General features: G+C 41.6%; 1 protein-coding gene across 1 annotated transcript in view; it reads right to left on the minus strand.

Moving 5' to 3' along the window:
• Positions 1-19,722, minus strand: part of LOC125713243 (cell adhesion molecule-related/down-regulated by oncogenes-like) — a 37,333-nt gene extending 17,611 nt beyond the window's left edge. The window contains exons 1-7 of the mRNA XM_048984224.1: positions 19,449-19,722; positions 4,157-4,277; positions 3,321-3,596; positions 2,570-2,716; positions 2,191-2,334; positions 1,578-1,868; positions 1,212-1,481 (exon numbers count right to left, since the gene is read on the minus strand). Coding sequence (XP_048840181.1) covers positions 1,212-1,481; positions 1,578-1,868; positions 2,191-2,334; positions 2,570-2,716; positions 3,321-3,596; positions 4,157-4,226 — 1,198 coding nt within the window. The 5' untranslated portion in view covers positions 4,227-4,277; positions 19,449-19,722. The remainder of the gene's footprint in view (positions 1-1,211; positions 1,482-1,577; positions 1,869-2,190; positions 2,335-2,569; positions 2,717-3,320; positions 3,597-4,156; positions 4,278-19,448) is intronic.
• Between the last annotated feature and the right edge of the window lie 5,833 nt (positions 19,723-25,555).

Below are 25,555 nucleotides of genomic sequence, written 5' to 3' on the forward strand. Positions count from 1 at the left end.
CGCGCCTCCTTACATTCCCCTGTCTAAGTGGCTGTCGCTGACATAACACAGAAATGACATCATATGATAAACTAACATGCTGTGCTGCCATTCAAGTCAAATCACAGCCCACCAGTGAGCAAAGAAAAACTTTTCATAACCTCAACCACTTTCTGATTCACTGCGTAAACATGCCGAGATTTGCTGAGGGATACTATGCAAAGCAGATGCATTAATCCCCTTTCATACATCTCCTTCAACGGGTAATAACATGTTATGATTTTAAAACACAGTAATTACACAGCAATGCTGATATACTGAATAAATTCTGTAGTGAGGGGTGCTTTGAGTGAAAAATAAGGTTGTTGGTTATGACACCATAAATAGCGAAGATCTGGTAAAAGAATCTAAACAGCAGGTGTGGAAAGTTCAGGTCCAAGATGTATAAATCCTGACTAAGGTTTTGTTCCACCCAAGTAGATGAGCATAAAGAGTGACAGTCACAGTGTCCTCAGCTGGTTGGTTGAAACAAAACCTTGGTCTGGATTTGTACTTCCTGGACGTAAACTTTCCACTTCTGTGTGCCCATATGCTAATGGATAATTAATTATGACCTCATGCGTAGTCAAACAGATCTAAACAGGCTAGCATGCAGCACATCCCTTTGTTAAATCTGCCTGCTTCTCAGAGACTACGGAGAGCGACAACAATACAATCAGATTCTCTTTTCCACAGTTGACCACAAACACAATTTAGTGAATTCTCTGAAAATAACTTCTCATAATTTACACATGAAGTTTCCAATAATTATTTTCAGGAGAATTTTATAAGATGGACACACACAACATGCATCTCACGTGGCATTAAGATCACGCGTGTTCTTTTCTAATACATGTATGCCGGTTGATATTTTTTTTGCACTTGGATTATTAAGGTTTGATATTCATAAGGTAGGTTCTGTTTTCAGTTTTTATGCACCAAAATTATGTAACTCTTAAACAGTGGCCCGTAAAAAACAATTTAACTTTAAATTACACCATTTGTTTTACTGTAGTAGTTTCTGTTTAATTTAACTTTAATGTTAATGTGTAATTTTCAGCCTGTATTTTTCTGCAGTCCAACATGTTTTGCATAAATGGATCTTTCCTGTTCCTTTACGGAATGAAATCGGGTACGAGAGGTGCAACACAGCCACAATGTAACCGTGTATCACAGTGCATCACAGTGCATACCTGTCAGTACGGTGAGAGAGCCAGCTGACTGGGCAGAGCCAATCCCGTTGTCCAGAAGGCACTGGTACACGCCCTGATCCTCCGGCGTCACAGAGGCAATGCGGAGGGACGACCCGGAGACCCGAAAGCGGGCCGAGGGGACGATGGGGTCCGAGTTAAACAGCCAAGTGATGTTGGGAGCCGGGTCCCCCTGTGCCATGCAGACGAAGCGCACGGCGGAAGCAGAGGGCACCGATTGGCTGGTCAAACCTTGCAGCACCGATGCAGGCTCTGCGGAAAAAGGGGGCGGCGTCAAAAAAACAGAGCAAAGTACAGGTGCGGGGTTAAAACTACAAAACCCGGACAGTCACAGCACAGGTCGCTCACCAAGCACGCGGACAGTGTAGTTCGCGCTGAGCTCCTCCCCATCCTCTGTCCGGTACAAACACCGGTAGCTCCCCGCATCGCCCTTCTTCGCAGCCACCAGCACCAAGTTGTTGCGTAACAGTCTGTGGTTTTCCCCGCCGAGCAGTTCCTGTCCATCCTTAGACCAGCGGACATGTGTGAGGGGGCCTCCTGACAGGACGCACTCCAAAGTGAGCGACTGCGAGCGGAGGACAGAAACGATCTGCGGGGCTGCAGGAAACACAATATGCGCGGAGGAGGGCCCCTCTGCACCTACACGAGGGGGAGAGCGGCAGCCCGGATTAGCCTCATGCATGCATATGAATTGCTCCTTGTGTTTTTTTTTTTACTAGCTAGGACTTCATACAGCAGAGAATTCGCACAGCTGAGATAACTATTATACTCTCAATAGGGCAAATATTTTGGGTCACAGATTGAAGAGCACTGCATAAAATCACACAGAATAATGAATAACTACAACTAAATTAAAGCAAACGAGAGTTTTGAAGAAGCACATAATGGAAGGTCATTGGCATCAAACTGGGACCCTCTCACTGTGGGGGATATAGCTGATGGGTCAAATGTACAGACTCACGTGTGACGGTCAGTTTGGTGCCGTGGGTTTCTGTCCTGGTCTCCTGAGTTATGGGGTTGTATGCAGCACATTTATAATTCGTCTGATGCTCAGGGGTGACAGAAGTAATCTGAAGGTTCCCAGATGGAAGAATTAAATATTCCTCTAAAAAATAAAAGAAAAGATCAAATAAATATCAAGCTGAAATATTATTCCAGGTCTGTGGAGTTAGGTGACTGACAAAAATCCTAACAGACAGAACTGCAGGCAGTAAATATTTGCAAATTCAGAATCTTCAAATACATATTGCCATCTGTACGCAGCTGTAATTTTGCACTCTATGACAGTAAGTTGGAACTGTTACTGTTAGGGTCGTGCATCTGTGCAGTTATGCGCATACCTGTGGACTGCTGTAGCCACTGCCCTCGAACCCGAAACCGGGGCATGGCGGGAGGGTCACTGTGCGGCAGCAGGCAGGTGATGACGGCCGCACTCCCTTCCTCTACAGATAGGGTGCGCTTCTGGGACTCGGCAAACTCAGAGATACCTGTGCAGACAATCTATGTCAGTTTCTGGGTGCCAAGTTTAAAAGGCTCAATTACTGCAAATAGTCCAATTAGAGGAGATTAAAAACAGAAATCATCCAGAAGATTACTGATCAGAGACCTAAAAGAGCCTCCTGGAAAGGCACTTTATAATTGCTGATAATTGTTATAATTGGTTTGCCCAAAGTCAATTCCCTGTATGTAATAAAAGCAATAAATTACATATGATGATTCTGGTTAGTGCCCAAATAAAATCTACCCATTTCTTTGCAGTTCAGCTTCCACACCAGCTCGGATGATTTGTTTTATACACAATTAGCTACTAGTTACATTGAATATTCTTTCTTTCTTTATTTGTCTTTTCCTTTCTTTCTCTTACTCTTTCTTTCTTTTTCATTCATTCTTTCTCCTCTCTCTCTGTTTCCTTTTCCTTGGCCAAATAAATTTAGCAGAAATGTATCTAATGAAACAGACCTTGCCGAAAAGGCTGTGGGGTCACGCCCCAGGAATAGAGCCTCACCCTGTACCCTCCTGAAAACACTTCATTACATAAAAGGTTATGAAATGGGGCAAACGTGCCCGTCCGCCACGTGGATGTGCGCGTACCCGCGAGAGCGACGCGAGCCAGCCGGCTGGCGATGGCTGCCCGCCCCGAACGTGCCACGCACTGGTACACCCCCGCCTGGCTCAGCTCCAGAGAGGGCAGTGTCAGCGTGCCCGTTCGGAGGCGCACCCCCTCCGCCAACTGGGGGTCGAGGGGCCGCCCCCCAAATCGCCAGGACACCTGTGCCGTGGGGGGGTGGGCCGAACACCGCAGGTTGACCACGCCCCCCCATCGCTGCAGAGAGGAGAGGGGCTCCGAGCGGAAGGACAAGGGAACAGCTGTGGGGTAGAAGACAAAAAAATCATATGACGGCTAAGGGCGACTTACAAACACATTACCGTCCCACATCTCCGGCAAACAGCGTGAACGTACACATTACTTAACGACCAGGAGCACCACCGCCCCATGGTGCTTTATTACACTGCGCAGTGTAAAATCAGGGCATCATTAGTGTGTGTAGAGTCCTTATCACTAAGGAGTATCTTTCCCCATACACACTGCAGACATCCTTATAAATCTTTTATCTTGTAAAAGCCCAGTCTTCTCAGTCAACACCTGTATGGATATGATGCACGCCTTATCAGATTAAAGAATAAATGTTACCACTAAAAAGCAGTATCAGATGACAACATGCCAAAAGTCTCATATTTTGTTTGGTTACTTATGGTTAAGGTTAGGGCTGCGTAGGGGTTAAGGTCGTCATGTTAGGATTAGAGTTTTCCCCATAGAAATGAATGGAGAGTCCCCACAAAGACATAATTACAAACCTGTGTGTCTGTGTGTGAGTGTGTTTCACCCCCTGTGCCCGACAATAAGAGCCACTTCCCATCCTACTCACATGAACAGCCGACAGGCCCAGTCCAGCTGAGGAACAGGACGATGGAGAGGATCCTCAAACCGTCAGCCATGACTCGCTCAGAAATGCGCAGCCTACACACGCACCCTCTGCTGGAACACTCCTGCAACGGCGGGAGAGAAACCCTGTCTCAGCCAAGTGCAGCGACTCATCACGCGCCGCAAGGGCACAAGTGTCCCAAAGGCACGTTTACCTACTCAAGACTTCAAAAAAAAAAAGCTTCCAGTCTTCGCAGTGTGATTTTGTCACCATGGAATCCACTATTAAATGTATTACAAAAAAACCCTCAAACCAACAGCATAATATCCTTAATCTCTGAATAGACAATTTCCTGCCGACTCTCCACTCCATAAAAACAATGGCATTCCTACACGCTGGAATGCGTGCCATTCTTCTGCCCCAGTCTCTACCTCTCAGTTCCCCTCCAGAGGGGCAGTTGCAGGCAGGGCATCCCCGCTCTTAATATCACTCTCATATCACAGTGTGGTGGTTCCTCAGTGACTCAGTGCAGCCTGAAGCGTAGCTGTGCAGATGCTCCGGGGTGACAGACAGAAAGGGGGGCACGACGCTTAATTAGAAACATTCCTGTTCTTCTTTTGAACTCCCCCCAACAGCCCCCGCAAGCACAAACACACATCGCCCGCCCCCTTTTCTTTCTGGGCCAATAATCCATTCCGGCTTTGATCGGCGGTTCCTGGTTGGTGACCACGGCTTGAACCGGAGCCCCATCCCGACAATGGCCGCCCAGCTGGGACATTCACAGACACGTTCAGACTCAACTGGGGCACAGCCCTGTCCTGCTGCCGGGGGAGGGGTGTGTCCTTTGTCAAATTAAAGACATGATGTCTGGGATGGGGTTAGTAGAGCTGAACGGGCTTGAGATTCTCCCAGGCAAGGGTGGGTCCTGCAAAGTGGCCTAAGAGGACCTTGGTGACCCTGCCCCTGTCGACAGGCATCTTTCAACGCGTCGCGAGGCCCTCCACAGAGATGACATAGCTTTGGCAGCTATTTGAGTAGAGAATTCATATTTCCAATCCGATTCTTTAGGATTCCTTCTGATTACTTCATTCATAATACAACAGAAGGTGCGAGAACTTCTCTCGACTCTGAGTGGCTTCTACGAACACCCACACGCCCCAAGGGCACCCAAAGCTACGGCATTCCAGACCTCTGCCTGGTACTGCCCTCTCCCTCCCCAGAGGCCACACACCAGCACCCCAGTATACCTGAGAGCTGATGGGGGAGGGGGGTGGCTTTCAGGACTCAATCTGAGACACTAGGTTACAAAGCAAAGAATGTCCAAGATGAAAAGCTGGTTTAGTTGTTTCTATATTTTGTGGCCTATATATCCATCTGCATGTAAATATCAGTACGAAAAGAGGACAATCGACTCCAGATCACTGCTACCGAGCATCTTACCGGCTTCATTTTCAGTTCAAAATATGCGTCTGACATGTGGGATCTGTGCCCTTTGACATTCTGTCCATGGGCAGCATGTTATATATATCCAGAGGATTAGCCCGCTGATGTTATTGCTAGTTTAGCTAACATTTGCCATGACCCCCACCCCAACTTCAGCTTCAGATCTCCTCTAACTCACCACTAACCTATGACTTGGCTTCATTAACATTTATTCATTTATTGGTCACTTTTAAAAAAAAAAAGGGCTACCATTCCTGGGACTTGAACCTACAACCTCTACATGGTTAATGCAATGCTCTACTTTTTTTTATATGTATATACTTCTTTAATATTTATGCCCTTCATGTTCACAGTTATTTTTTTTATGTGCTGTGGATATATTTTCCTTTACGAAACAGCAAGTGAGAAATACTATAAAAATTACTATAAATATATACATATTCCTGTTAAAATTTAAATGAATGCAGTTCCTTTATATTTTTCTGGATTTTTAGGAAATATATATTTAAAAAATATTTTTATATTGAAGGAATTATTCAATGCATATTATTTTTAGCATTTTAAGTCATTTTGGGTGATGCTCTCTCTCAAATGAAAATATGCAAATATCCCTTACAGGTCATTTAATTAACACAGCAGGACTGGCCTGGCTTAGCCGTGGAAAGCCCTGGAATCAGGTAAGAAAGCCCAGAGGGCGATGTCACCTACATCGCACAGGTCCTGACAGGCTCCACACTGCCCTTATCTCGACAATGGAAATCTTCCGCCCCACAAAAAATAATATATAACAACAACTGCGAAATAAACGCAGAGCGAAGCATCGCGTGACGTCCGCGGCGACAGAAAGGAAGAGCCTCCTTTAATCGAAGCCCCACTAATATCTGCAAGGCCGAGTATCTGCGACATTCCCCCGTCCGCTGACTGCGCAGAGATGCCCATCACTGAGAGAGCCCCAGCTTATCCCAAATCTCAATCTCGCAAAAAAAGGAAACAGAAGACATCCTCCGTCGATCTTATCTGCTCGTTTTATTCATCCGTTCTTCCACATCCGCCATCCTGGCCCTGCAGTGAGGAAACGGTTGATGTACAAGTGGGTTTTATCTAATATTGTCTTTGTGCTGAGGCTGCTGCAGCTGCTGCCTGAAATGGCATCGGAGCAGATACTGCAGCACGCTAAGGCCCCGGTATGTACCAATCAGATCAGGGATGCCTTACAATAATTAAGATGTCCTCTGAACAGGCATGAATGGGAGAACAAAAATTTACCATAAGGCCTTTTAATGGGATGCAAGCAAGATGGGAGACTATGATCGCAATGTTATCAGACACCACTTCATGCAGCTGCATTGAAGGACTTCTGTGTCCTTGAACAGAGGCTGCAGGGGGGAAAAAAATCCCTTACTGTAACCGCATTTGTTGTGGAGTTAGGAGCAGCCAAATGGGAGCATTTTTATTAAATGAGACCTAAATAATCTCTAGAATTTTTGGATGGGGTGACTATGTGGGGGAAACAGTTAGGATGGAGTGACATCAGATTAAGATGTGTTTCAAAACGAGCCAGCTGCCCTGCAATTCCAGAAGTTACCCACCTTCGTAGATTTCCATTTGTTAGAAGTTTTACCATCATTTTTTATATAAATATACACTTATATTAAACTTATACTGGACATGTGGCATGATAGAGAGATCAACGGATACATCAATACTACAGAAATATATTATGCTCTGCCACAAGGACAATAGTAAGAAGGTTCAAGGGCGAAAAGGGTGAAGAAAATCAAACTGCTCAGGTGGATGTCTGCAAAGTAAAAGTGTCGAAGCATGATGGGAAAAAATGTGGGGAGAAGAGCCCCGTACCCCTACTCTCATTCAGCATCTTCAGCATCTGTCGGTCTAACGCGTAACACAAGACGTCGCCGTCGATGCTCACTGCATAAACAAACACGGATGAACGGCGTCATCGATCTCGCTAAGGCGTGGAAGTGATTCATGGGGGTGCCCCCCCCCCCCCCCCGGCTCTCAAAATAGGGATGGGCTTGAGCACCTGTGGCTCCCTAAGTCACCCCCCTACTTTTGGAATATTTGCTGTCCTCCTTGTCTGATCGCCAGATCGCCTTCCTATTCAAGGCGAGCAGACTTCACACGGATAATAGGAATGTAACAATGCATCAAAGAGCAGAGGGGACACAGATGCAAATAGACTCCAGCTGGTTGCCTGTCTCAGGGAGGGCTTGACATATACATACAGGGATCATGCTGCATTCCGAAACAGCGAAAAGCTCTCGAGTAGGCAGGAGACGCCCTTAACGGCACTAAACTCCATCACAAGCAAATAAATGGTAGCAAAGTTTTCAGATATTACAAAAATAAACAAAGAATATACTGCAGGTTGCATGTAGACTGACATAAGCCGGACAAAAGCCAGGACAGTGACAGTGCTAATGTACAGTAATACAGGGTGAATTTATGGGAAGGGGGGGTTATGTGACAAAGAAAGAGGCGAGGAGGGGGGCACAGGAGAGGGCAATAGGAGGAGATCACATGAGGATGGCGGCCTAATCTGATCTGCGTGGCGGGCTGCACAGAGGGGCCCCACTGCGGTTTCACTTGTCAGAACTTGCAACCTGTCCACACACGTCGCGGATCTCGCTGACAAAGGATACGCCGCAGAGACATTCCTATGAGTCTCCAGCGAAAACAAGGAGGAGGAGCTAAACTCTCGCCCCGAGGTAAATAGGCAACTGCAATTCCATTCACTTCCATCTTGCCACTGCCAACGATGAGCTTCTCACTTGCTGATCCATCAATCCCGAATTGAATAAAACTGGAGTCACGGGCAGACCTCACATCTACGACTCGCAAAGAAGACCACGGAGACAACGGCTTCCACTGTTAAAAGTGATAGCCGGGCCTGATGCGATTCTGTTTTTAGGTCTGTGGCCAAAGCAGACAGGCTAACGATGGGAAAAGAGTCGTCAGTTCTTTGGGTCGTTAACGTCTGATTCGCAGAAGCAGGAGGGAGGATTTTTAATGATGCAAGAATCACCACATTGTTTGATAGAAGCTCGAGAAATCTGAATGAAACAGAGGCTGAGGGAACAGACAGACAAATACTATCACTACTGTTTACCAAGGACACACATAACTCCGCCCCCAAGCTTCTTTGCTTTGCAAGTGCCAAGGCTGACACCACGGAGACGGGGCAAAGTCCAACCCCAGCCAATGAGCTGTAACAGGGCGCAGAAGCTCCGCAGTTAATGTGCAAGAGCTGGAATGAGGTTTGGTGACTGGAAAAAGAAAAAACAAAAGAATATTCCTAGAAATTATGATGGTCATGACTATGAGGTTGAAATTCTGGGACGTTCCCAAAATGCTCAGAGTCATACTGGAGATACTGGAAACCACAGATGGGGCTCTTAATGGCATCAAAGACGCCCCCCCAAAAAAGGAAAAGCACAGAGCAGATAAGAGGACCAATTCATATTGCTACCAAATGTCATTTCATCTGGCCCTGGTACATATGTGCTGAATATATACTTTTTTTTTGCAATTAATTAGTCACAATCTGCTTTTTCTGTGGAAAAACAGCCAAAAGAATGTGACGAAAAACAATTTAATTGAGGAGAAAGACCTGAATTTTTAGGGTTTCGGGATGAATATATTATCCTCTCTGTCAATCTTCTGCCCAATTCGCTCTTTGTTCAGCAAATCCAATGTGTGGGAGACACCAGACAAAGCATGATGAAAAGTGGGCCCCCCCCCTCCCCACCCAGACTTATTTTTCGTTTCCATATTGAATGTTATCAGACTTCCAAAGAAAATGGAATTGTAGACAAAAATGGAAACTGAGAAAATACAATGAATAAAATGTTAATATTTCAGAAGGTTACACAGCAGCCAAAGGCACTGGGGGGGGCAGTATCAGCTCCTTTATACTGAATAAGTTTGAATCAAAGTTTGGTTGAATGGTTGTAACTAAACGCTTCCCATAGTTATCAATCAGCCTCGCAGAAGGACTTAATGGCGTTTCTGCCACACTGTCACACGCAGATGTGCGTCATTTAGTGACAAATAGGGCCTTACATGCCTGAACAAACTGATTCGGATCCTGACACAACGTAAGTTTTGCGTGACTGTTCTGCTGCCAGGCCCAGCTGCAAGGTAGAACCTGACCCTCCCACAAATCGTCATCGAGTTATTTATTAGGTGCCTTCCCACCAAAGCTCGGGTACCTGCTTCCTAGCTTTGATTCCTTGGCCAGAACTGTGACCTTCATGCTAAATAAGTACGGCACGCGCCAAAAAATGAATATTCAAATGTAAATTTCATGTGCGAAGAAACTATACTGTTTTTTTTTTTTTTTTTTTTGCGGAATTATTTTATCATGTTCCGGCAAACGTCATGAGCCTCTGTGATAAACGGTATCATTTTATCAGCATCCCAATGTTCTTTCATTAATTAAATCATAACGGTTGATGTATTTCATTCAGTTACTGTATTTGCTTATGGTTTGTACTTGAGTACTAACTGAGTTACTAAGGTACTTGGTAAAGTGTCACCGATGATTAAAATTTCCTCTGTATATTCGCCTTGCGAATTTCAGTGCCTGTTTGCGTTTCTCTTGTTTGTCCCATTTTACCCAGTATCGCAGACCACTGACTTCAGCTCAGTTAAGAGAGGCTTGTTCCAACATATTTTGTCAATCTGTGAATAATTTTACACTTTTGATGAGAATTCTGTAAGAATGACCATTGCGCGGAAGATTCACAGTTCTAACAAACATTTTTCTTAGACTCCGAACCGACTTAAGCATAAACTCCTCGTTTATTGCGATAATTGTGTTCGAAAAGATTTCCAGAACCTTCTGTGCTGTTAACATCACTGTGGCAGTAAAAGCCAAAGTTAGTCTATTTTAAATAGAACAAGATTGGTCCACATCAGACATTATTTACTGAAGTATTCAAAAAACACGTTTTTGGTACAAATAAAGAGGCGGGGGCACTGAAAGTCGCATGCATGAAAGTCGCATGCATGAAAGTCGCATGCATGAAAGTCGCATGCATGAAAGTCACATGCATCTTTGCTGCAATGTCTCTGATTATTCTGCACAGAAAGTCTTATTGCACCAACAAACTCTGCACCTCACAGAGCAACAGCAGCCAGGGCTTCCTGGAGTCTATCACTGTACATCTCCACGGCAACCTTACTGGAAAAGCAGACAACTGGCACTGCTTTCTCTCCCCGTGAACAGATATTTGGCTTCATTCCAGAGTTTGAAGATGGATTGGGCCGAGGCTGACCCCTCGGAGTCAACTCAACAAATCATCGGTCCGCAGAAACACAGCGACATCAAATGGTTTATTTCCAAGCACCTTCACTACAAACTGGAAGAAGGCAATTACTACAAATCTAGATTATGCTAGATAATGCAAATCTAGATAAGACAGTAAACCAGAGATTTAAAAGTTAATGACAATATATATCTATAATAGCTGGTGTTTTATATAAATTGGCAATTTTACAGTAAAATAAAATGTAATGCTACATTTTGTTAAACTGGTTTCAAAATATATCATAAAATATACCCTCACAGGTCAAAGTTAATTATATCCAGAAAAAACGGCATAAATACAAATAATCACCCCCACCCCCCACCCCCTTTCCATTCATCCATCTTCCAAACACTTACCTTGAAGGGGGTCATGGTTAGAGCCTATTACTGTACATTCAGCACAGGTCACAAGGACAAGAGAGTATGACAGGGCAAACACACACACACACACTCATACAATGTGACAAATTTAGAACTTGCACCATGTCGCTTTATGTTCTCCCTGCATTCATGAATAACAAAGATTTTGCAGACCTGAAACTAAAGGAAAGCTCATTCCGCCACAGTATTTTAAATTTCTGATCTGGAACTGTCAATGGACTTGATGGTGAGGGACACTGGGACCCCTGAAAGAGTGTCCCTAATAGGATTTGCCATTATTTGTGCAACACCCAAAGTCAAAACGAAAATAGCTGTAGAAGAATATCCTACACCAGGGGTGGCCAACCTTATCCGCAAAGGGCCGGTGCGTTTGCGGCTTTTTGGGGTAACCTTTAGGTCAGCTGTTCACACCCAGGTGTGAGGACTCTTCAGCCAATCAGTCCTCTAATTAGTAATCAGTGAAAGGCGGCACATAGAGTGGCCCTTTCAAGATAAGATTGGCCACCCCTGTCCTACACTATACAAAATTACTAGACATATACAAAAAAAATCAGCAAACGATAGCAAACTAGCTACAATATGAATCTATATATTTATGTGGCTCTAGTGACATAACGTGTATGACTTTGCACTACATCTACCTTTCATAAACCATGGGTGAATAAGGCCATGTAACAATTCAACGGTCCAATCATCATTCCAAGTGCTCAAACTGAATCATAACAGTAACAAATCTCCATGTGCTGTGTATACAGTGATGGAAACAGTGCAGGTTGGCAGTAAATTTCATATAGGACACCTCACAGTTGGTGGCACCATCTTGAACACCGGTCCCTGACTGTAACGTAATTCATTTACTCCCACTACCGGGAACTCAGACAAATGTGCGCTTCAAACAAAATCACTTTCTACCACCTTTCATATACTTTCAAATGCATATACTTTCATATACTTTCAAAAACTACAGGGAGCCTCCTGTCAGTAATTACACTACATTTTTAAATTCCTTTTACTGCATACACATTTTAGAAAATTCCATTGCATATCCTCAGAACAAGACTGTCTTAGATGAAAGAGTAAAACTCTACACAATGCTACAGTTTTATTGGAAATTTATTCCAGAAGTAAAACTAAATACTAAAATGTCAATAAGGTGAAAGCAGAGAATCTATTCTAACCTAAGGTAAAGAGCATGAACATATTAATTTTCTAATATGCCCTAAAAACTTATGCATACATTTTATACAAAGTCGTTGCTGAAGAGAATTACAATAACTTTCCAATACAGAGCCCTCCAAATAAGTTTCCAATCCTCGGATTTCCAAAAATCCATGCAGTCTAGACTTTCGTAAAATGGTTCCCAGGAATTATGAGAGTAATAACTATTGACCATACATCATACTTCAAGAAATCAGCCACAAAATCACATTTTATTAATTACACCTCTGCTTTATTATTTAAAACTACTTATTATTATAAATATTTCAATAATATAACGTCAAAACAGTAACGAGATATCAACTTTATGTAAAAGGTACATCTACAATGGGGTTTCCCAATTCCAGTCGTGGAGGGCAGGAATCCAACACAGTCTGCAAATTTCCCAGTTCAAAACACCTACTAAACCCGGTAGTTGGTGGATAAAGATGCTTCTGTGCAGGGAAATCAGCAAACTGCGTTGGATTCTGGCCCTCCAGGACTTGACTTGGGAAACCCTGCTCTACAATAATGCACTTCAGTGACACTGAAGACATCTCACTTAGTTTTAAGGTTTCTCCAAGGCTTGGGAGTTTGAGTTCAGAGTTTATCCTTTAGTCTTCCTCAGGGTGAGGCGGTATCGTTTGATTAATAGACAGTCTAAATGTAGAAAGCGAGAAAATATCTCATCAGCATTAGTTTAGCAAAAACAGGAAAATGACTTGTTTAGGTAGAGGAAAGTCATCAATCCCCGGTAACATCCTGGGGAGTTGCAGTCATACTTTCTCTGTTTTCATATTCTTATTTCAACCTTAAGGGCCCGAATACACACGGCCACACAAGCCAAAACAAATCACGAGTGGAATTTTAGCTGCCTCTTTGTTCTTTTCTCGTCTGCTTCCACATTTACACTGAAGCAGGAACGCGTCTTTATTTACTGAGAACCACAGGTTAATATTTAAAGGAACCAGCCACTCAAAGATTTCTTTTCAGCATGACACGCGTCAGCCGGGTGAGCCCTACATTAACAGAAAACAAAATAAAAGCCAGACTTAGCGCTAAAAGTAGCTGTAAACACGAAGGTGTCAAGCTTCCCTGGCTATTCAAAATGTTTGAAGGAGAGTATTTCCGTATCGATCACGCCATAGCTCAAGGGGGAAAAAACTGCTTCTTAGTTGTTTGTTGGAATAAATTAATTCAGTCTGCTGATTTCCACTGAACTATTCCAACCTTGCATAGCCATCAGGCTCCATGAGTAACTTGTTGAAAGGTTCTGTACACGCGTTTTCCCTGAAAATAACGGCTGGAGCAGAAATTAAAAAGACCCCCCCCCCCCACCCCGCAATGCCAACATCTGTATTTGCTTGCATTTACTGTTTAGTAGCCATAGTTTATTTTTATTCTGAAATACAGTTTGAAATACAAGACTAACAAATTTCACCTGCACAACTATTTACACCCAATATACACAATTGTCTAAATAGAGGGGAGGATCATCTTACACAGCCTTATAAAATGTAATTACTGGCATGGCAGAATTCGTTTACACTTTAATCCAAACTTCATCCAGTATATCTGAACATTAAATAAGATAAGTATTAATTGTTCATTTCTGTTCTGAAACAGCTTAAACTGGGAACTTTAAGATTCAAAACCTAATAGTGCAATCAAAATATATTTGGATTATAGTGATCATGTGTAGCACCTTGTGTAAGGCTTTCTGTTCATCTTTGACGGAAGACAATGGGGGGAGATTAAAAAGGTAGAAAATGCACTATATATAAAAGGCATCCTGTGAAATGAGGCAGGCATTGAGGTGGGGGCTCTAGTCCCGCTGTGTGTGTGTGTGTGTGTGTGTGTGTGTGTGTGTGTGTGTGTGTGCGTGCCCTGCGACAAACTGGCATCCCACCCAGGAGGTACCATAGCACGTTGCCCTACGCTGTCTGAAATGGGCACCAGCCCACAGCCAGAATAAGCCATTTGAAGACTGGCTGATAGAAAAGAAGAAAAAAATGAATGGCAGATAACTAATATTTCATCTCCTTCCCTCTTTTCTCTGCACATAAAGATAATCAGAATCAGAAAACTTTATTGATCCCGGAGGAAATCGCTTTTGCGATGACTGCCATAACACACAACACAGAGACAAGATCAATATAAAATAAAATAAAATAGTCTAGATAAAATCTAAATAGAAATCTGTAGAACGAAAACAACCACAATATGAATAACTGTTTTCCATAAAGACTGTCAGAAACACATCGGCATCTTCATAGTTACGAGGGCAGCGGGACTTTCGTTTATCTCAGTCCTGCTCGGCATCGTTAAATAAAGAAGTCGCTATACAGTTCGATAAAAAAAACTGTCAAATGTATAAGAAAGTTACTGGGATAGATAACTGTATCGCTTTCTTTCTGAAATGACTGAATAAACACTAAACAAGGTATAAGCGGTGTCTGATAATCCAAAGGTTAGTTAGGCATACTAACTATACTAGTTAGGCATATGTTAATGTTTCATGAAAGGTGGGAATACTTTGTAATCTGAAAACCGAAAGCGTGCTAAAGCTAAGATTTTAAAAATATAGTTGTTACATAATGAAAATGTTGATATGCCTAAATTATGTAAAGCTTCTCGAGGTCCCTCACGTGTCGATTTCACAATCACAGGTGACACAGATAGATTTGAAATTAACGTGACTGATAAGATGATGGTTTACTTTTGACGTACCTTAGATTGCACAGAGTACAAGCATAAGCACCTGTGAACTGCTGATAGCCCACAGCTAAGCCGCACCTGTTCTCCTATCCCTCCCCAAATGAAACTAAACATTGTGCTGATATACGTTTTTAAATCAATCCCTGCAATACGTTTCTCAATGCAGACAAATTGCTCAAAAGTCATACAAAAAACACTCTGTCAATGTAAAAGAAAACAGAGGATTTCAACCAGATTTAATTAATTGTGAGACCATGTTTACTGCACTGTAGGCGCCCAACAGACAGACACTGCAGTAAGATAACGAGAGGAAGAGTGGAATGGGAGGAAGAATGGAATGAGAAGAAGAGTGGAATGAGAAGAAGAGTGGAATGAGAAGAAGAGTGGTATGACAGGAAGAGTAGAATGGGAGAAAGAATGGAATGAGAAGAAGAGCAGAATGAGAGGAAGAGCGGAATGGGGGAAGAGCAGAATGAGAAGAAGAGTGGAATGGAAGGAAGAGCAGAATGAGAGGAAGAGTGGAATGGAAGGAAGAGCAGAATGAGAGGAAGAGCAGAATGGGGGGAAGAGCAGAATGAGAAGATACCCAGTAGTCTAATACTCTAATAATGGAATGAAAAACAATTTCTTATTCTCTTCACTAGAGATAGGAGATGGAACCCGGTTCCACAGCAATGCATTACTGGGATGAACTCGCACTGCTACATCTGAGGCGTTAAGTGTCCCTCAACCCACTCGGTTTGTCCATGTATAAAAAGTACTAATTTAATGGAGACTTAATGACAAACTTTGCTCTCAGCTCCAGGCCCAAAATACACACAAGCAGCATCACCGAAGACCCCTCACACCCTGCCTACCACTTGCTTTAGCTTCTCCCTTTTGGGATGAGATTCTGGTCTCAAGAAAAACCTCAAGGCTTCAAAACTTTATGAGACAAAAACACAAAAACATCTCCTGTCCCCAAACATTGGCCCCCTGAAAAACTGACAGCTCACATCCACTATGACAAAAATATAACATTATGTAACACATCATGTACTTTATACTTGCCTATTTATAAATAACTTATTTGCGATTTGATGTTTATTGTCAAACGTTCATTCTCAAAAGGTTATCACTGAACTCCGCTGTTTCTTATACGTCACTGCAGACACTCCAATGCCAACTTATACAGCCAATAAACCTCCGTCTGATTCCAAAAAACACATTTGCAAAAAGTGATCAGAAGCAACAAGAAAATCAAAACAAAAACATTAAAAGACTGAAATGCTCTCAAGAGAAACGATGAAATCAAAACTGAGAAAAGTAAGCTTAATATTTCTGACAGTCTAACCACTGAGCTGTATATCACAGCGCTTCCACTTCATGAAACACTTACAGCCCTAAGCAGTACAAATCAGATGGTTTAAAATCTCAAAAGTATGGCAGTATACTACAGTTCTGTACATTGTAATGTTCTTTTTGCGGGATGGCCAGACAACTTCATGAACTAATCTGCTAAACCACACCCCGGTATGATCTGAAGAGCTTTCGTCTACTGGTTTGACTGCAGATGGGATTCATGCACTCCGCAGTACGAGGTCCACTGTCCATTTCAAACATTATTTTTATGCGCGTCGTGATCATTGGTAATGATGGCTCATATTAACAAAGCTAAATGAATAATCAGAGCACTCTCAAGAAACACCTTGTATTTACCATCAAGATAAAAAAAAAAACCATCTGCTTATATTTGCAATGAAGGCTCTGGAATACTTTAACGCAACGAAGCCAAGTCTGGTTTAATAATTAACACATACAAATTGTACTCATATTCGCAATCTGATAAGACTGAGTTTCCACCATTACTAATTTTGAAGTCCAATAAGGATTCTTAGTCCAAGAACAACACAATTATTCCAAAAAGGACACTGACAAATAAGGTCGTATGGCATTAATCTTGAAAACCAACATTATGTTCCTGCCAAACACAGAGATGCTCAGTTTTGTATTCATGAATCCACACATAAACAAAACAAAAATAGAACCTAAAGGTCTCGCTATTTCTACTTCAAAAATGCCTTCAAAAGTTTCCATAATTCCACCTCTGCCTTTTATTATGCGGTACAAAGGATCACTATGTGCACACATATCAATGCTGAAACACACGTCCAAAGTGGCCCACTTACCACATACCTTTTTAACAGGCACAGATGCTTATCATTAGCCCATACAACCTAATTGACTAAACATTATTTCTAAATATTCAGCAGTGGCCAGTCACCGGCCAGTAAAACTCCAGGACCATTAATGATTTATTAATGTCTTAACATTTTGAAAAACGTTTAACTTTCTCAAAGAGATGCAATTATATTAATGCAACTCTTATACTCAAATCAAAATTATAACCTGTATACAAATTCTGAGAAATCTTAAAAGAAATGTTACTAATCTTTTGGGAACAAGAAATATAGATTAATACATCTAGATCACAGTTTCTTACAATCTATAGCAGTGTTTTAGATTGCATGCACTAACCATATTCTCAGTGGCAAATTTATTGCTAAAACTAATAATGAAAATTGCGCAAAGCCTCTGACAATATAAGTTCTGTTATTTAGGATATTGCCTAGGTCTACCAAGGGGTGAGATATCATACCACGTGACCGCATCTGTTTATTTGGTTATTTATGTGGGCTTTCGTCATGTAAACAAATAATTACAGTGGTAGCTGTTCATGATCAGTCTGAGGCTGAATCCTTTTAGAGCAATTCCCTGGCACGCCAAATAAATGTGTTTGTGGATTCTACTTAAACACTGGGTTTAGTATATTCATATTAACTCCAAACAATAATAAATAAAATGCATTTAGATCCATGGTAAGACAGACAGCAAAGACAAATGTTTACCAAGCATAAATAACTTTGCGATGCTAATGTTTAGAAAATACCATACAAACTTCATCATTATTCAGAGCGGTTATTTATTTATTTTTGTACTACGAAAATACTCAGCCTGTGTTATTGCAATCATTATTATGACTGCAATATTGACAAATCAAAGATCAACAAGTGGAAGACATCAATTGCCTTTTTATCCTTGCTGAAGCAATAGCAGAAATGACAACAGAAATACGAGATAAAACTAAATTGTGGAATCAAATAAGAAATCCGGGTTTAAAATGTTTCCTATCATACAGTTTATTGAAAAAATATATAAAGAGATAAGACAACATTGTAAAATACTAGTCCATTTGGTCTTGCGCTTTCACGATTCATGAGGTAAAATGATCATTCCCTGGCTCGTTATATTTTTATATTACAAACATATTCCTCACTCTCTCCAAAACGTGTGGCTGCAGAAACGCAGTTGTTAAACGTACACCACCACCATTCTTAACATATGGCGTTACACTAGCTAACGCCCAATTCTCTAAGTGTGTAAGTGCAGTCATATCTGCAGAGGTTATTCCTGGGTGCGCTCTATTTCCAAACATATTGAAGGACTGCCGTAGCTGGATGCGCGGTTTTGACAAACCTCCGGATGGCTTCCTGACAGGCGTTACACTGGTCTCCCACCACAAACCAACTACTTTCTAAATTTTATTACAGTTGCATGTACAGAGATAACTTGCTTTGTGATGAATGCAGTACTTATTTTAAGTCATCATTACGCTGTTTTTTTAAGTTTAAAGTTCTAAAATACTAAATATTCCACACAGCCCAACGGTGCTGCCATGTTTTCAATAAAAATTTTGCTGCATGAATAACTTATTGCATTTTATCAAGTCGAAGAATAAGTACATCGCATCTCTTAAACGGTAATATATATTGAAACCATTGATTCTATTAAAAATGCTATACAGACTCCCAGTCTAACCAATAAACTAACAGTGTAAGAACCTAAGGTAACATTGGAGGGGAAAACATTTCTCGCTAAACAAACGTGAAGGCAACGGGCCCCTACATGAGCGTGTACCAAACTTCTTCTAGAAGAACCACCTAAACAGAAGAATATCCTACACTGTACAAAATGACACTACACACACACAACTTCTGCTAAAGGCACGCCAATAAACCATTTCCATAATTGTGCCGAGGTGTTTAGTTTCAATGAAATCGAGGAAAAAACGGCAAGCTTATCATTTCTGTTTGGGGACATTTTTCCAGCATCTTTTACCGCTATATCCCAACAAATGGACATTTGCTGCATGCCTACGAGGCACCTTCTTCATCCATCACTTACCTCTCACTAGATGGGTCGGATTGCAGCCAGTGGGAGGATTTGAGGGGAAAAAACATCGTGACGGTAAAAAATCCGAACGGGTCCGTCCATTAGATACAGGCTTGAAAGTCAAAGAGAAATCAGAGTTATAAAGTAAGAAAGTAGCTGTGAAAATGGGTTTTCTGCGCGCCTGTAAGCGACTGGTGAAGCGGGAATCGGCTGAGGGGAGACTACGCTGCAAGAAACTTTGTCGCATGTGGCAGTATTATAGCTAGCAAACTGGGAGATCGCTGCCTGCCCCCTGCCTCCCTCCCCCGCCTCACTTCGCCTGCTCGCTCGCTCTCTCTCTCTCTCTCTCTCTCTCTCTCTCTCTCTCTCTCTCACACACACACACACACACACACACACGCTCGCGCTCCAAAGTGTCTGTAAAATAAAAGAAGCGGCGCCTGTCAAATTTCACGTTTTTTTCCATAGAGTCTCCCAGATAACTCGGAGAGCTGAAGGTCCAACAAAACAAAAAATCCGCAAAGCGCACACTTCCCCTAACTTATTGTTCAATAAAAGACCATGCAAATATCCAGCGTTATAAAAATATGTATTCCTAATTAACTTTGTGATAAACCATACCGAGGCACGCAGAAGGTCCTCATAACCTTTATCTCGGAACTACAGCATTTATTGTATACGGTTTCCTGTTTCATACAGCTGACTTTAGTAAGTTATACAACAACGTGTTATGTTTCTCTTTATTGTTGTAAGGACCTGAAAAATCACATCCCCTGTGAACATTCTAGTAACTAAATAGCAACATTGCCACAACCTATTCGGACAATCAAATTGCTGTATCTGGACAGTCGTATCAGCTGTGAATAAGTCCCACTAGAAATTTCTGAAACATTAACGTATAATAATCTAAAAACTATTATTGTGAATCATTATAAGATTACTGCAGGAATAATCCTGATTGGAAAATATAATATTTGTAAATTGAAAGGCAATATAATTATGACGTAGTTGTTTGGATTTTATTTTTTTATTATTAATTTTTAAATAACGACCCAATCGCCTTCAAATTTGTATGCAACACAATTCGATCTCCCACCGAAATAGTTTTCCTGCCCAAAATCACAATGCTTCAACTGCATGTGAATGAATGGCAAACTGCACTCACTGGCCAGTGAATTAGGTACCCTGCTTCTTAATGCAAACAGCCTGCTCGTCGGTCATGGCTGCAGCTGAATACTTACGGCACACAGAGAGGAATAAGAATTGAATCAAGCATTAGGGCAGCTAAGGTGGCTGATCTAAGCAAATATGTATGTTGTGCGATTATTGGTTGCGGACGTTGCGGCACCAGTATCTGCGCAGCGGCCGCCCTCGTGGGATTTTCGCACAGTTCTTTGGATAAAAGCACTTCGTTAATGAGTGGGGTCAGCGGAGAATGGCCAGACTCCTTAAAGCTAATAGGAAGGCCACGAGGGCAAAAATAACAGCTCGGTACAATAGAAGTGTGCAGGCTTCTCTAAATGCACAACTCATTTACCTCCGGAGCACTACTAAATGCAAATGTGGGTCCTACCCGGTACGAGCTAAGCGTACCTAATAAATTGGCCACTAAGTGCATGTTGTTTTTGTGCTTATTTGTGGAATGGACTGTAAATAAAAACAAGTTCCCAGATTTTAGTTGCAGATGGCTTGTCAGATTTGGCACTCATTATGTGCAAAAACATGATCAGGGGTGTGTGGATAAATAGGTATTGTGATCATGCACCCCCTGTAATAATTTGCTCTGCATTGTCACAACACAAGTATTGTATTTGGAGAAAAGAGCCACTTTGGTCCCTAGAAAGTGGAGGTGGAGTGTTCTTCTGGAGAGAGCTTGGCAATGCCAAGTTAATCCAAGAATACTGTAAATGCCTTTTTCCTAAAAGGGAACTTGTGAAGCACACTGCCTGCCTTCCCAGTATGCTCTGCTTTCAAATAACTACAGGAAGGACTGGACCGGAGCACTAAACCTTTACTTCATCCACAAATCAAATTGAGAAACGCAGTCCAGATGTTCGTATCTCATTAAAGGCCCTAAATCCACAGAGGTTCATATTTTGCTTTTTGGATCTTTTGAAGGAATTAAAATGTTCTTTGAATGTAAGGAGTTGCATGTACAAAGCAGTGGGTTCCTTAATCGAGATTCATCTGATTTTTTTTGTCTTTTGCCATTCCTAATATACATTTGTGGTTAAAAATCCATAGAGAGTAAGGTGGGAGAATAATCAGTGGTTGTGGAAATGTTAATTTGGTAACACTACTTAAGGCCATGTCTTTAGTAATTTATAAACACATTCATAATGCATTATAATGCAATCATAAAGTATTATAAACATGGATATAAATATTTATTAAAAGGCATAACACACTACAACCATATTTATTATGCATTACGACTTATCCATAATGCTAATATGACTATTATAATGCATTATAAAGGTATCTATAGTACATTATACATGAGAGCTTCATGAGGTATTCATAATGCATAATGAAAATGGCTATAATGTGATATGTCTTTTTATAAATATTTATGGGCATGTTTATAATGGTTCATGAATGCATTATTATTTGTTATGAATGTGTTTATAAATAAGACTTTAAGTAAAGTGTTCCTCTTATTTTTTATGTTAGCTACTCTCATGTGAGACCAAATCACGTTCATTTTTTCTTTTCCTATTCCTTTATAATCCCATTCCTTCCATCTGGACATATTTTCCTCCTCCTTCCCAGTTTTTTTCTTTTTGCGAGCCTTCAGCTAGAACTGACTTATGAATCTTATTTTATTATCATTGTTATCACCATAGCTGTCACTACAGCTGTGTTTGCCTTTTAATGTGTACAGTGCTTAACAGAAGCAGGTGTCATGCGGGACACGGAGGGTTTGATGTGTCGCACTTTCGCAAAATATTTCCTTGTTTGTCTTCAAGACCCATATCGTCTTTGCTCATATTCCTGAGTGCTCTCAGTTCAGTCCTGCGCTTAAGTGCCACTCCTTTTCTGGGCAAAAGATCTGCAGCTCGACACAGGGGTGGGGTTGAGGGGTAGATGTCGGAAGGAGAGTGAATCTGACGTGCAGTGAGCGAGGTGGCGGGGCTGAGGGGAGTGGGCAATTGGACACAGTTGTGTGTGAAAGACCAGAGAGAGGCAGTCTACAGGGAGCAGAGCCTACACAAAGGGTGGGGGGGGGGTGAGGTTTGGTGTATGATGATGAAAAGTAGGCAGGAGGGTAGGGGGTTGGGGAATCAGCCAGTCCTGGGAACTGGAGGTACCAGACAGGCACTTCTCGTCCTGACAGCGTCCTGTCTCCAAATTCCTGGAAGCCACTCCTGGAAATCATGTCCCCTATAGCTATTACATCCAATATACCAGCACTGCGCCAACCTAATATCTATACGACCACTGGCCCTTGTTCTGAATTCAATAAAACATCAGGTATAGACCAGTGTCTTGGAAGGAGTGATGTGTTACGGTACATAAGGAATGGGGAGGGTGCCAGGGAGGGGAGAGATTCCTACCTCCAGTTAGTATATCATCATTCAGAAACAGAGCTGAAAAGAGCGGGAAGAAGGGCAGCATCTGGTTTGCGCATCATGATAGCCAGATTGTATTGTTCTTTGAGGCTGGGAATTTCATCAGTTCGGAACGACTCATTTATTCTCTAAATTCGCTGCACTGTACATTCAATTGTCTTTATCCACCTAGAGAACCTACTTCTAAAAGCGTAGTGAGGACCTCGCTTACTCTCCTGAGAGACGTGAAAGCTCTGCGGGAACCGTGCGCATCTGTTTACTCTCGCTTGCGTCTCACTCCATATAAATGTTCCAGTTCCACGCTTTCTAAGTTTAAAATATATTGGTATCCCTTTAATGCCTGTCAATCAACAAAAACCTCCGTTTAGCATTTCCGTACTTTGCAATATGTTGTATCAGAATTTTGTTTATAATAAAGATCATCTTGCACGTCGATATTTTGCACGGTTCACAGTCAGCGGGGCGGGAATGGTTGCTGACGAACGTTAGCCTTAGCATCGACACAAAACAGCTGCAGTGAAACTTGAGGAATGAAATGTGGCGAGAGCACCTTAATGAGAGGAATGGACATGAAATATCATTCCCAGGGATCTTTGCTTCCTTCAGTTGCGGGATCTCGGTGTTCTGTCCAATTGATTTATAACCCAGTGCCGGTCAAGCAGATTCCACAAGGTCACACACACGTGCTTGCAGTCATAGCCTCTCTTCACAGTAGGCACACTTAAAAATGTCATTTTTGACTGATTGAGTCGAAACTGAAACTAGGCACAGTATATACAACTCAGTACAAAAATGCAGCCTCATCTGTAAGTGTTCAGTCATGAGTGTTCAGATGTGAAAATGGTGCTTAATATGAAGAATATGTTCAAAGTTGAGCTTGTTTAAAGTTATCCAGCAGACGAAAATGTTTAACTACCAAACGAAAAAGTAATATTTGAAAAACATTCACAGAATTGTAAAATCATTTATGTTTAACGTGTTTTGTTATTTTTTTAATAATAGTGCACCACATGATTGATACATGTATAAGATACCGATTAACATCTTATGGAAAGATACAAATGGAGTGGAATAAAGGGGGGCTGGATGTTTATTGTGATTAACCAAACCTGAGAACTGTAAACTAGAGAAACAATAACAGAAAACAAGGTGAGAAACATAAACAGAAATGAATGCTATAAACGACAAGGACGTAACAGAAACAGGAAGCCGCATTTTCTCCCTTAAATTTTTTGCTTCTCCCCCTTCAGACCAGTTGACACTTTAAAAATCCAAGTCTAATTAGTTGTTATTAAGGGTGGCTTTTCATCATCAATCAGAGTTGGGCTGACAGCTTGAGATGGTGCAGTTACCACAGCCTTGCTGGGGTTTCGTTTCCTTACTGGTGTTCACTGTACTTGTGAAGTACTGTACAATGGTCTTGGGCCATCAAAGTTTTACATTTTAAAAGGTCTTCATGTTGGTGTTGAACTATAATTTTGTCTGTCAAAGTGTACCCCACCTAAGCAGATCGATTAATTACGATTAAAATTTAATAAATACATGGAATGGCTGAGGTGCCCCTGAGGAGAGGTTTGGGAACCAAGAGGTGTTCATGTAGCTGCCCAAACAGGATATCAGTAACTTTTTGAATAACAGAAGAAATTCTTGTTTATTTTTTATTGCGTTACAGTTAATTTGGATGTTCTAATGATACATTTTTACAGTTACTGTCCATATAATTAGGTGCAAACATTTTCTTTAACTGTCTCAGACTTTTGCACAGTACTATTCTTCTTAGCAAAATGCATGTTTCAGCAACAGACAAATACAAATAAATTAATTTAACAATGTTCTTTTTTTTCAGAAAGTTTTCTTTTAGCTCAGTGGTTTTAGCTAAATTCCACTGAATTATAAGGATAGTGATTTGCATTCAATTCACTTGCCCATTTATTTGACTCTGTCCAGGTCCCAAGCTAATCCTAATTATTCTTTTTTTTCGTCCAAATTTCAGCACTTTTGGGTTATTATAAGTACAGCACATTGGAATTATGGGAATGGCATGTTTACTGAATTTCTTGTTCTTTTTTGCCGCATTTTGGCAGTTGTAGTATTAGTTTGGTTGATATTGGTTTTAACATTTTTAATAAAAATTGAAGTGCATGCCAACTAGCCAATCCCGTGGCTTCTCATTTAGTCAAGGACAGGATATAATAGTCTTATTCCATTACTATGAACCTAAGTCTCTCATTAAATGACCCCCCCACCCCCACCCCCACACACACACACACACACACATGCACGCGCTTTCCAATCTGAATGTATTTGCCTATTCTCTTCTGAAGCTAGTGCCAACTTACGCAGACTACTGTGACACGTCATAAGGTGGAATGAAACCCAGCGTAAATACATGGCATTGAAGAGTGCACATATTATTATTTTTTGTTTAATTTACATGATGGCTCCAATCAGAGGAGGTCAGACAGCTGGAGCCCTGCGAGTCCTCTTTCCTGGAAGAGGAAGACGTTGAGAAATCCTGGGCAGGTGTGGGGGTCAGACAGAAACAGA

Source organism: Brienomyrus brachyistius, chromosome 18, assembly GCF_023856365.1.
Source record: "Brienomyrus brachyistius isolate T26 chromosome 18, BBRACH_0.4, whole genome shotgun sequence".
In the NCBI taxonomy this organism is placed as follows: domain Eukaryota; kingdom Metazoa; phylum Chordata; class Actinopteri; order Osteoglossiformes; family Mormyridae; genus Brienomyrus; species Brienomyrus brachyistius.